Source organism: Coffea arabica, chromosome 5e (assembly GCF_036785885.1).
Source record: "Coffea arabica cultivar ET-39 chromosome 5e, Coffea Arabica ET-39 HiFi, whole genome shotgun sequence".
Taxonomy (NCBI): Eukaryota; Viridiplantae; Streptophyta; class Magnoliopsida; order Gentianales; family Rubiaceae; genus Coffea; species Coffea arabica.
The window spans coordinates 37,898,264-37,911,109 of NC_092318.1; the positions used below are offsets into that span (position 1 = coordinate 37,898,264).

General features: G+C 36.3%; 1 protein-coding gene across 1 annotated transcript; it reads right to left on the bottom strand.

Moving 5' to 3' along the window:
* Positions 1–4,037: 4,037 nt before the first annotated feature.
* On the bottom strand, positions 4,038–5,549 carry LOC140006527 (F-box protein CPR1-like). The gene is made up of 2 exons (XM_072048548.1): positions 5,069–5,549; positions 4,038–4,639 (listed from the first exon to the last, which is right to left on the bottom strand). The coding sequence occupies exons 1-2, from the start codon at positions 5,336–5,338 to the stop codon at positions 4,190–4,192; spliced, it is 720 nt and encodes a 239-aa protein (XP_071904649.1). The 5' UTR covers positions 5,339–5,549; the 3' UTR covers positions 4,038–4,189.
* Positions 5,550–12,846: the final 7,297 nt, after the last annotated feature.

Below are 12,846 nucleotides of genomic sequence, written 5' to 3' on the forward strand. Positions count from 1 at the left end.
GAAATACAATCTAGCACAAGACAGATTTGACGTGTGGATGCGGAAATAACATATCCGAGGCTACGCTTATCGGATTGAGAAGCAACTTATGCCGTTTCGAAGCTAAGACACAGAGCTACAATGTTCATGAAGGTCACGTAGTCCAGTTTCCAATGCAACTTAGTCAAATCCTTAATTTACAGAACTAAAATCTAACTCGTCGGCTGTATAACCGCATTGTACTGTAATGGTCATATCTCAGGTTACAAAAGTCCGATTCAGGTGTTCTTAGAGGCGTTTGAAAGCTAATTCAGAATACTACAACTTTCATGTTTTGGTAAAGCTAAATCAGTACGGATCCTAGTAGAAAAGCGTGATAAACTGGACAAACTGATGAAACGGACTGCTGGGGAAAAACTTAAAATAGTAAGGGTATTTTGGACTTTTAACGACCTACGTTGCTCCGATTAAGCTGAAATTTTGTGGGCACCTATAAAATACCATTCTATACAACTTTCCTTCTTTGACCTAAGGACAATTCGGCCTCTAACATACAGTTACAAATTCGGACAGAATGTTGGGGAAAATTTCCAGATTCTGGAATTTTTAGTTTTTAGTGCAACTTTCCTTAATTTCTTGGTATAATCACTACCAAAGCCTCTCTTATAACCTTAATTTCAATATATATACATCATACAACAAATTGGGCAGAAATTCCTCAAGCCCTAGTTCATCATATAAAAAGGGGAAAACTTCCAAAACATGATAATATCCATGATTCCACCAGAAAATCAAGTTGCTAAGCTTAATTTAACAAGATTGAAAGTAAAATTTAGAGAGATGAGCTTTCTTACCTTGACTAGAGTTCACTAAGTGTAGCCCAAGCTTTCTCTTTCAAAAATTTCACCACAAATCACTAACTAATCACTCAAAGGTAAGTTTAATCGGTTTCTTTCTTTTGTTTTCTCACTTTGTAGCTTGATTCAAGAAGAAATGGAGGAGTTCCTCTCTTGTTCTTTCCCTCTCTCTCTCTCGGCTCTCCAGCAGAAAAATGAAGGTGAATGAAGCCAATTTGGAGATAAGAAGGTTGAATAATTGTCTTGGTCAATGGCCACTCAGGGTGTGACACTTGTGACAAACCTTACAAAGTAAAATTTTCTTTTTCTTTCTTGTATTTTCTGCCATTAATTTCGGTCAGGCTTAGCTGGAATTTAGGAGATTTATTGCTCAAATATTAATGAGCTTGTATGGCAAGAAAGTGGTGGTCAAGTGGTGCGTTCAATCGGTAGTACGCGGGAACCGCCGGTTCGCGCCGTTTTTCTTAAAAACACACGTATTAGGGTTTTTAATTCCCATTCACTAACCTTATATCATTGCTACTAATCACATATTATTTTTCACTTAAAAGTCACTTTTAATCTCCAAATTTAATCCTTACTCTGTACCGAAAATTCATCCGGTCAAAAATCGCGAAAACCCTAATTTTGCTCCAAACTTGAAACCGAAGAATAAAACCCTACTTTCTAGATTCATTTGCACTTATTATGGAATAATTGGATAGTAGGGCTTTAATAAATGATAATTTTCAAATAAAAGGAAATTTTTAAGAAAACGTGAGGAATTTTCCAATTCCAGTAATTAAAATTAGGGTTTCAATTAAAATAGGAGAGATTTAGGAAAACCGGTTAGTCACAAGTAAACTAGGGTTTTGACTAAAATATTAGGGTTTCTAGTCTTTTAAAACAAAATAAGGTTTTAAATCAAACCCCAAAGGAATACACTTTAATATTTTCTTCACAAACAACCTCCTAATATTCGGGATGTTACAATCTCCCCTCCTTAAAAGAATTTCGCTCTCGAAATTCCAACGGGTACTAAGAGTCCTTCAAAGTCAGTCAGGTACTAGAAATCACTCCAATCCCTTATATATGACCTTATCATTTAGTAAAGAGCTAAGAGATAACCAAATAGAACATGCAAAAAGGGCTCAATTCACATAACTAGCCCTGAGTTGAAAGTAAAGTCTCAGATATTCGAAAAATTTAGAACATGGCTCAGCCTCAAGTCGAAAATTTTACCCCTGGCGGTGCTTGGAAACACAACAGGCAAAGCCTCACCAGAGAGTTTTAGTTCAACCGCTACAGAGGAGTAGTAGCTGGTCTACAGCCACACAAATACGAATAAGTTCAAAAGCAAGGTCAAAGCAGGGTTCAAACATATAAGTTCAAAAGTAAATTCAATTACTTCAAGTTCAAGAAGCACGGGTACGAATAAGAACTCACTCGACTAGCCTATACCCAGCAATTCACATTCTCAAACAGTCACCGAATTCAAATACACATATAGGTCATATTACTCATGTATAAAAATCAAATCAGGTCCATTACATGTACGTAAGAGCACACTCGCCAAAACAAGTTCAAGTCCCAAATGAGCTTATTTTAGTCTGTCTCAGACAGTTCAAGTATTGCAAACCCCTTTGATCAGTCCAATAACAAGGTTAAATGTTACAATCATCCACGCTTTAACCTTTTCCATCAAAACTCACCTCAAGTGCAATCAAGATACAGACCCTTATTCTAACGCTCTTCACTATGTGATACCCAAGTACAAGAATCCACAATAAGACAATTCACACCTCGAGCCGGCCGGTCCCAAGAGTAAATCATCCATATTAGAGATTCCTACCTGGCATAAGTAACTAAGGTCTCCAACAATAGACAATTGTTCCACACTTAACAAGTCAATCCCCACAGTCCGAGAACCCTCTCCCGGCACGAGCTCAATAGGAGCTCTGATACCATCTGTGACGACCCCACCTCCCCCTGAGGCGTACCAAAGGGTTTGGTGGACCGCCTGCCCAGCTCTCGCCAGGACTCACTCACTCAAATCATGTGCACACATCCATGAACCATAAATAACATCCACAATTCAAACTTATAATTTACATTGATACAAATCAAGGTACAAAGCCTCGATACACCAAACTAGTTCAAAACGTGTACAATCTAAGTACAACATGTTCCATTCGAGGAATAGCGCGAGTACAAGTCAAAAGTCAAAAGTCAAAAATAACTAGGCTATGCTAGTCTTTACATGTCTCATGCCTCGCTCGTACCCCCTGTAAGGAGAACAAATAGCGTGGTATGAGCTAAAAGCCCAGTGAGGTTCCAAATAGCAAATTGACCATTATTTACAAGTACAAATTTTCGATATAGCAAAGTAACGAGCATGAAGAGTTCATAACAGTGAGCAATAACACTTCAAGTAGCAATCTCAAAATGAGCGAGTGTAAAAGTTTTTCAAAATCAACAATAATCCAATAAGCAATAATCATTCCAAAGCATAAGGATACGAATGGCTCTCAGGAGCCAACTTCCATTCATCATCAGGAGCTTGATCACGTAGTAGTTGACACTCCGTCAACTTTCAAGTAAAGGAACCAATCCAGTAGAACACCACTTACACTACTCTCCGTCCACCATTCACACCCCTTACTGGGCCCAAAATCCTCAATAAACACGGGTGGTAATACTCGAGTATACCCCCTATAGTTTCAAAAGCTGTACTTAATCCTATAATAGTTTGGATTAATGCGTCAAAGTGACGGAAATGATCATTTGTAACTAAACCTTTAAAAATGTCAAAATTACCTTTATAAATACATGACACACTAATCCCGTATGATTTTGTATTTTACCATATGATCCCTTTATGATTTAATATTTTATCATATAACCCCCTTATAATTTTCAAAATATACACATAATCCCCCTTGGTTGATAAATAATTTTCAACTTTACATAAGGGTATTTTTGACATTTTAAGTGACTCAGTTACGAATGATCATTTTCATCACTTCGACACTTTAATTCAAACCATGAGGGGGTTATGTATAGCTTTTGAAACTATAGAGGGTTATGTAGGAAAATACTAAATTACATGAGGGTAAAGTGTAATTTGTCCAACTTTCTAGGCAACGAGAAGCCATGGGGAACTCATTCTTCTCCTCTTTAACTTTGATATAACAAGAACAAAGAAGGTTCGGAGATCAAACATGCACCAAGTAACAATCATAAAGTTCAAATTTCTAACATATGATTCAAATGAAAAGACTTATTGTAAAAGCTAAGGCATCAAACCAAAAAAAATATTAAACTCATCTAACGAGCATGATTTTTCCAAGTCCCCATTTGATCTCCAGTTCAGTTCAGTTCATTCGACGACCGCATAGTTCACCAAGAGCAACCAAACTTTCATGATAAATATCAGCTTGCAGGGTGGTTGGAGACCCATGAATGTTGTATTTTGTAAGACTTCCTCGATTATCACCTAGGACAGCACATGAAGCCAACTGTCCATTGCTCATTTCCCAAAGCAGTTTATCACTGTTCCATGAAGATAACGGGCTCTCGATTCCTGAGAGTGGTCCTATGGAAAACTTTTTAACCCAAGACTCCTGCACACCGTACTCCATCATCACCCATATGTCGAAATGCTGATCCGAAATTTGACTCCCTGTAATGTTATACCATATCATGGCAAGTGAATTGTCCAAGACAATGAGTTTCTGCATGCCATATTCTCCTTCAGTGTCTTCTACTCCATCAGGATATTGAATTTCTCGAAATTGCTCAGTGCTCAATTCAAAAGAAAGGATCTGGAGGCCAAAAGAATCAGTATTTAATGGTGTGCACCAATGGAAGCATCCATTAAATGAAACAGAGAAGCGCTCGTTATACACCATTTCCGGCAGGGTGACGTCTGGATCGAGTTCTCTCCAAGAATTAGTACTGAGACTGTATATTTCAGCTTTGCAGGAATTAAGATCGTCATTGTATTCGTCAGGAAAAATTCTTGTAAAAGTGATGATCTTGTAATCGTTACTAATTGCATCAAACCCAAACCCCAATTCACCCAGATGGCTAAAATACCCTTGTGGGCAACGAAAGGGACAATCAGGGAGTGTAAGAAACTCTCGAGTTGCAGGATTGCACAAATGAATACCAGAAGATTCATTACTTCTAAGACAAATTATGCCATGGCATGTGCCGACCAAAATCATATTGGGGTAAGTTGAGTACGGTACCTCAAAATCAGGGGCCACAACCTGGAGAGATAAAGATTCATCCTTTGAATGGAATGATAAAACAATTTTTCTCTCATCCTTGATGAAGCGCTTCACCAGGATGACACCTTCCTGATCGCCGCAATTGGCTCGGCTGACATGCAAATCAGTGAAACGGGGGCTTTTGATCAAAGAGCACCAAGATTTGCTAACGCATTTGAATTGGAACAAACATTTCACGGGTAATCTCACCAAGATCTGCATCAGGATGTCCTCCGGAAGAATATCCATTTCTCTGGGTTGTTTGGTCAATAGATTGATGGCAGAGGAGCAGAAAAATAAAAATAAGGTTGCGAAGATAAGGGTTCATCAAGAGGTCTCCTCATTTGCAGCTTTCATCAAGGCTCTCCTTTCTTCAGTGGGATCATTTCCTCGCGAGTAGTGAGAAGATTTATTGAAGGGATTGCTACTTACTCACTTGGGTTCATCAAGGGCACTCCTCATTTGTAGTTTGAGATAACCCAATATGACCCAACCCAAAATCAACCCAATCTAAAGTTGGGCGGGTTGGGTATAACCCATTTAAGTGAAAACTCAATATTAACCCGCCCAAAACCCTTTCAATTGTCAGGTACAATTCGTTTCATAAAAATAAAAAGAAAAATAAAAGGTATCATGCATGAGCCGTGTTGCTCATGTCCTGTGCTACGGCAATGTTTGCAGCAAACATAGGCACATGTTGGAAAAGAACTTGGTCCATGGTTTCCAAATCCCTCGACAGAATCATACAGAAGCAGAAGTCGAAAGTTTTCACTCTTCGAAAAACTGAAGTCCAGCGAGACTCATACTGCTGACTCCAGAATGCTGAAAACCAAGGTTAACTATCAGTTATTTTTGAAATTGCACTAACAGCTCGTGAGAATTAGTGAGAAGATTTATTGAATGGATCGCTACTTAGTCACTTTATAATTAATTGGGAATAGAGTGAATGGCCCAAATGATCGCTCGACTACTCAAAATAGCATCTTTTGGTTATCAAATTTTTTTTGTGACCAAAAAGGTCATTAAACTCACATAAACGTGCTAGCAGAGACCTCTTGATGAACCCTTATCTTCGCATTGATGAACCAAAATACTCTCAATTGATACTTAGAACAACTTTTTTAATGCCTGTACTTTGTCTAGGATCACAGAATGACACTAAGCATTTCAAGAGGGTATGGTATAAATGTGATTAAAAGTGGATAGTAGGACAATAATGCGGCCCCTGAAGTTTTTTTTTTTAAGGAGAAAGTTCAGGTCCAGAACCTACTAATTTCCTCACAAAGACATATATAGATTTAGCATCCTTGGCATGCCATAGCTAAGTGAATTGGTGTTTGAATCAGGGAAAATGATTCATACGTCTGGACATGGCCCAACATTAAACAGTATTGTTTTGTCCCTTTTGCTCTGGCTTTGTATAGAGACAAGTAAGGCCTAAAAGCCGTAAGCTAAGCTTTGATAGCGGTTGGCAGGTACCCACTTGATCCCTGCTTCACAAACAAACTCACTGCTTGCTGCAAATCCAACAAGAGGCCCATCTAATACCCTACCTTCAGGACCACTGTCCCCATCTCCATTTTGCAGATGCATATTAATTCTACTTTTTTTTTGTCATATAAGGCACAAAATCCCTCCACTCCATTTTATGGACACTTGATTTTCTTAATAATTTCTAGCTTATCTCCATCAGTAGTGGCTAAGTCAGTATCCCAAGGCTAGGGATTCAATTTTCGACACCACATCAAATATAATCATACTTTTTTAAATTTACAACTAAAAGGTGCTTATATTAAACATACTCTTTTTTTTTTTTTCTATTGTGTCAATTATATCTTGGCATTTAAGTTGTTCTATAATGTAGTGGTAGTTTAGACTAGTCAAAAGAGTTTATTCTTGGATTTATATCATTAACTAGCCTTAACTAGATCCAATGCTCTTGTGAAGCGTAAGAATTAAGAATGTCAAATTTATTAAGGGAGGCCAGTCCCAACAAGAAAGAGGCGTTAAAAAAATTTTTGAGAGACCAATATAGATAAGAAAGAGAATTTCAAAAATATTGAGTGGCAAAGTTGATAAAAATAAGAATTTTAAATATTTCAGAAAATTTTCAAAATTTCTATACCTAAATCAAAATTTTCTCAAAGTTGAGGGGGGGAGGGGCAATTGCCAATCTTCATATTCATTTGGCTTCTGCCCCTGTCCCTCCTCAGCCTTAAGAAAAGAAAATTTCACAGGTAGACATAAGAACTAATCTTTTACTAGTGAAGCTAAATGCATCATGTCACGTAAGTTCTATTTAAATTTAAAAAATCTATTTTTGGCTTGCATCTAAAACTTCTAACGCAAAAAATTAATCCTAAACATAAATGCATCTTTCTTTTTGGTTCATATGCATCCAAAATCCCTTCCGGTACAGTTTCGTAATTCAGCAATCGCGCGTGACATGCGCAAATAATTAGCCTTATTTTCGTCTGTACACTTCAAGGAGACAAAAATACCACTAGCCAGATAGATGTTTGAGCGTATCCTTTTCTTCGGACATGCTAAGGAATTAGCTACTATTCGGTGGTTTTTTCAAGTGAAGTCCAGGTTTAGACACGTCATACTAAAAACGATTTACAAAAAACAAGGGGGCAATAAGAAAATTAAGCATTTATAAGTAGAATGATATCTACTAATGAGAAAAAACTATTAATTTCTTATGGATAAAAATAAAGTCTGAAAATTTGCCGAGTTTTCAAAATTTACCTTTCAACTATTAATTTCTTTATTTTGATTCTTAATAGTTTACTGTTGATTTAAATTAACAGTTTACACCAAAGTTTATTAATAGTTTATTTGGATTCTTAATAGTTTACTGTTGATTTAATAGTTTACACCAAAGTTTCTCCAAGAAAAATAGATCACGTTTTTGCTGGGCTGATGGTCAATTGACATATAACTATGACATCCCCAGTAAATATAAGATACCAACTTTTTGAGGGATAGATTAAACTTTTCAGCAAAGCTTAGTATTTTTTTTTTTAATTATGAGCAAAGCATAATATAATCATCAATAATATAATGGATTTATTTTTTATACACTAACAATGTACAAACTTTCATCATAGGATAGGATGCTTGACACATAATCTAAATTTGAATTTGAAATTTAAATTTTGCATATGCATCGTGCATTCAGTCGTAATAGTGTACACACTATCAATGTATATAAGATTTACTCTAATATAATTAGTGTATGAAAATCTTGAAATTTTTTATTGAAAAAGTACGTTTTGTGAACATGTATAATATAGAGAAAAACCCAATCGCGAAGATCTAATGAGAATCCACGGCTTTTGGACCGCTGAAGATCGGACCACTTGGGCTTGGCAGGAGCGATAGACCTAATTGTTTTCATTATACTGCTACTTCCGCACGATTCGCCTAGAACCACATTTTAGAAACCGGAATAATACAAAACTTGAATGCAAGGGGCCCGTCTAAACCTTTGAATGTTATGTTTGGCATTTCCTGAGATGGTGACACCTCACAGCCTGCAGAAAGTAAAGACACCCCAAAACCATTGGATACTCATCTTCTGTGTGCACATTGGTGATTGCCTTCTTGTTTAATATGTACATTTCTTTTCGTAATTCCTTTTTTTTTTTTCTTTCTTCCTAAGGAGAGAATCACTTTAAAAATGGTGGAGATTTGATTTGCCTGCTGGTTTCATATAAACTCAAATAAATCGAGGAACAAGTCAAGAGGGGCATTGAGGATGAGTACAATAAGACAATGCTAAAGGCAAATCAGTTATGAAGAGGGATTTTAAATTTCTTCGTGGCTGGTTAGTCAAGAACTTAAATTTGGCGCTTGACACACATAAAAAGTACTAGTATTAAAGGATGTGTCAGTATAGCTCTCAATTTTAGATGACTCTTTTCCTAACGAATGCGGGTATTTGGAGTTGCGTGGGCATAGCGGGGACACATATTTGTGTTTTCTGGTCTGTGCTTTTGGCAACCATCTGGCATTAGGTATGATACGGTGTAGAAATATTTTGCGACGAACGCGCACCGGAAATGTTGGAATGGGTGAAGGGTCAAATGGCTTGGCAATTCCTCCTCCTGAGGGGATTTATCCAGAGATTTTTAACATTTTATACGAGCCAGTTGAGTTCCTTGCTCATTCCCCTTAAAGTATAATAGTTTGCATATTGCTGTTTGTTAAAGAAAATAATAAGGAACAAATGAAACACTACGGTCAACATTGGCCTTTTTTTTTTTTTTTTTTACCCAACATGTGTGATTTTTATAATACCACAAAGAAAGAAAGAATTTGTCTGTTCAAATTTCACCCCATCTCAAGCTATGTTTTCAGAACCGGACCGGATATCGACTCGGCCGAGGTCAGGGGTCAAGGGTCAATGGGTTCGACCAGGGGTCGATAGGGGTCGAACCGGATGACGTCATAAATAAAAATTATTTAAAAATTAAATTATTGTATATAAAATATCCAATAACATATTGATATTAATAAAGGTATATTCATATATATTTGATGTTTCAAATATATTTAACAAGAAAATACAAAGAAATTAGAACAATCAAGTAACAATTTATATTATTTAATACATATTAACAAGTTTAGAATTAAAATTATGGATTTAATTGAAAAATAACATCAAATTTTAGGACAATATTTATAAAGTATGAAATATTTGAGGTATATTAATAAGTTTTCACAATTTAGGGGGCCAAAACATAATATTAAAAAAGTTTGAACTTTTTTTTACAAAAGCTCCTGTTGGACCGGTTTTTCCGGTTTTGTACCGGTCAAACCCGGTTTTGACCGGAGTTGACCGGGTCTTGAATCTCCCGGTTCTGATGACCAACTCGGACCGGACACTTGGCCGGTTCCCGGTTCAACCGGTCGGACCGGCCGATCCGGTCCGAGTTTGAAAACACAGATCTCAAGGAATAGGATAGATACAGAAAGCCCCGGGCATTAACAATTATGCCAATCACGCAACGAATGTGCATCCCCTGGCCAAGTGGATGGATCAAATTGCCCTTTCTTCCCAAGTCTAGTTCCAATCAAATCTTATTCTTGCAATATATGTATGGGCCCTTACATAAATTCGTTACCGTTACCTTCATGCAGATGAATGAATATTCATTCAGCTTAAAGTGATGATATGATATTCATATTTATCCATTCATTTTGTTTGGATTGTGAGTTGCGAAATTTTTTACGTCTACCTATAAATTACTGAAACATTTCTATTTTCTATCAGAAGAAGATTCATATATATGCTACGAGCATAAATTATCTTCTGGACCACAGCCATGAATTGGTGAGGCTGGAGCAAGAAATTCTTATTTTTGACCTCTTAATTAACCCTAACTCTTTTTGGCTGAGACCATTTGACAGTAGATGATGCTGCTGAAACGGTTATTTTAGCAAATGAACAATAATTTGTTTCTTCTATTAGTGAGAGCTGCATGATTAATACACCTGTCAGATATGTAAGCACCGTAAACGGACAAATTCTAAAATTTCATTGGTTGTTGAAAGCGTTCAGATGAAAGACTTGGCTAGGGTTTGGTGTAGGCCTTTAACATTATTGGTTGAATGATATTGGCTGACTTTTCTAAGCCCTATTCACACAACAATGGTGATTTTTTTTTATTATTATTTTTGTTCACTTTCTTTTCTGGACTGCTGGCTACACCTATAGGTAGCTCAATTGATTATTATTATTACTACAAATATGTAGGCATTATTGTATGCAAAATTTGGGTATGGCTTAGCACGGACGTTAGGTATGATGGCAGGAATAATTTCAAGTATAGGAGGTCTAAAAACAATGACTTGTGCTGATAGATCATGGAGTTATGGGGCCGTCAAATTTGAGAAATGGAGAATGGTTGGTTGTCCAACATCTTCAAGGAATGCTTTTCTTGAGAAGCCTACTTAACATGGAAATGCTTTTCTTTTTCTTTTTGGAGTAAAGACATGGAAATGTTTATTTCTTTGTGCACTGATAGTATATATACATTAATCAATCCAGATGCATATCATATATACAAAATTTGGTGTACAAATTCAAACTCAGATAACGTGATATCCGTTTAATTTTATCAGTATATATAATGACAATATAAAAAAAAATTATTTTTTCTAGTATAATAAATAAATGTGAACCGGGCAGGTTCCGGAGTTTTATGTCCGGTCGTACAAAGAGGTACCGGTGGTCGTAATTATTAAGCATGTGCATTAGACAGATGTTCTTCCTTTAACCAGCCTGAGGATATCAATTGAAGCTTCGCATTAGTGATTAACATTTTGTCTTAGTCATTTCTTAGAATCGACCCATTTGGACGGCCGGTCCCCGGACAAATTATTCACATGGGGAAAAGAAAAGAAAACGAAATGCCAACTACTCAGATTAATAACTCTGATTATTGATCTGTATTGCACCTCTACTGGAAATTGATGTGAAACGAAGTAGCAACGATCCTAATCCTTTTTCTTTTTCCCTAAAGCAAAAAGCGTAATTCTTTTTGAATCTATATTCTAAATGCCCATTTGGATTGTTGTTTTCTAAAATTTTTATAAAATATATATATATATATATATTCTAATGATTTGATACATGTAAAATAAAAAATGATTAAAAAATGTATTGCAGTAATTTTTATTTCTGCAGTAACTGAACCAACAGAAAATAGCTACACGAGTGCCCAACCACGATATGCATAGCATACTTATTCCTAGCTCATGTCAATCTGGGTTGTATATGAAGATACAGTGGAATATAACTACTCATATTTTAATCTTTGTTTAGTTTACATATCTAAGAGATACCTTCAAAACAAATAGTAGAAAAATAGATACCTATGCGATGGTTTTGATTTCCATATATTAAGTGACACAGGCGCTATAACTATAAGGCCCCATATTATATATAGCTGTTAGATGTTTACTTGCTTAGAACTTATTCCTCTGGACGTATTTCAACTTTTAAATTCTAGAAATACACCTACTTTTTTGGCTTGAACCTGTCTTTTATTGAAAATTATGTGATGTACGTCTTATCTATAGATTTCAGCCATTAAGTTTATCATCAAGCTTTACCTTTGCCGTTAAGAATCTTCTTTGCAGTTTGCAAGAGGTCTCTTCATTTGCAGCTTTCATCAAGGCTCTCCTTTCTTCAGTGGGATCATTTCCTCGCGAGTAGTGAGAAGATTTATTGAATGGACTGCTACTTACTCACTTGGGTCCATCAAGGGCACTCCTCATTTGTAGCTTTCATCAAGGGCTCTCCTTGCTTTAGTGGGATCACTTTCTCACAGCTCGCGAGAAGTAGTGAGAAGATTAATTGAATGGATCGCTACTTAGTCACTTTATGATTAATTGGGAACAGAGTGAATGGCCGGAATGATCGCTCAACTACTCAAAATAGCATCCTTTGGTGATCAAACTTTTTTTTAGTGATAAATCATCTGGTTACAAGGCATAAACGTGCTAGCAGAGTCATTTTACCGAATTTTAGTGATAAATCATCTGGTTACAAGGCATTCACTCATGCAGGAATATTTTTTAGGGGGCAAAAATGTCCAACAAAATATGGCAAATCTGTTTCTTCCTTGTAAGTCATGCCTTTAGATCTACAAGTTCATTGATTCCTTCTTTCCTCTATGCAAAGACAAATCTTCTTTCATTTTTTTCCAGTTTTCCATTTCCTTCCATTTCAGCCATTCACTCTT

Excerpts from the sequence above, each read along its gene's own strand:
- LOC140006527 (XM_072048548.1), bottom strand. The coding sequence starts at position 5,338 with ATGGATATTCTTCCGGAGGACATCCTGATGCAGATCTTGGTGAGATTA. Across the intron at positions 4,640-5,068 it reads TTGTGGCCCCTGATTTTGAG|ATCCTTTCTTTTGAATTGAG; the intron begins GTACCGTACTCA and ends TTTGGCCTCCAG.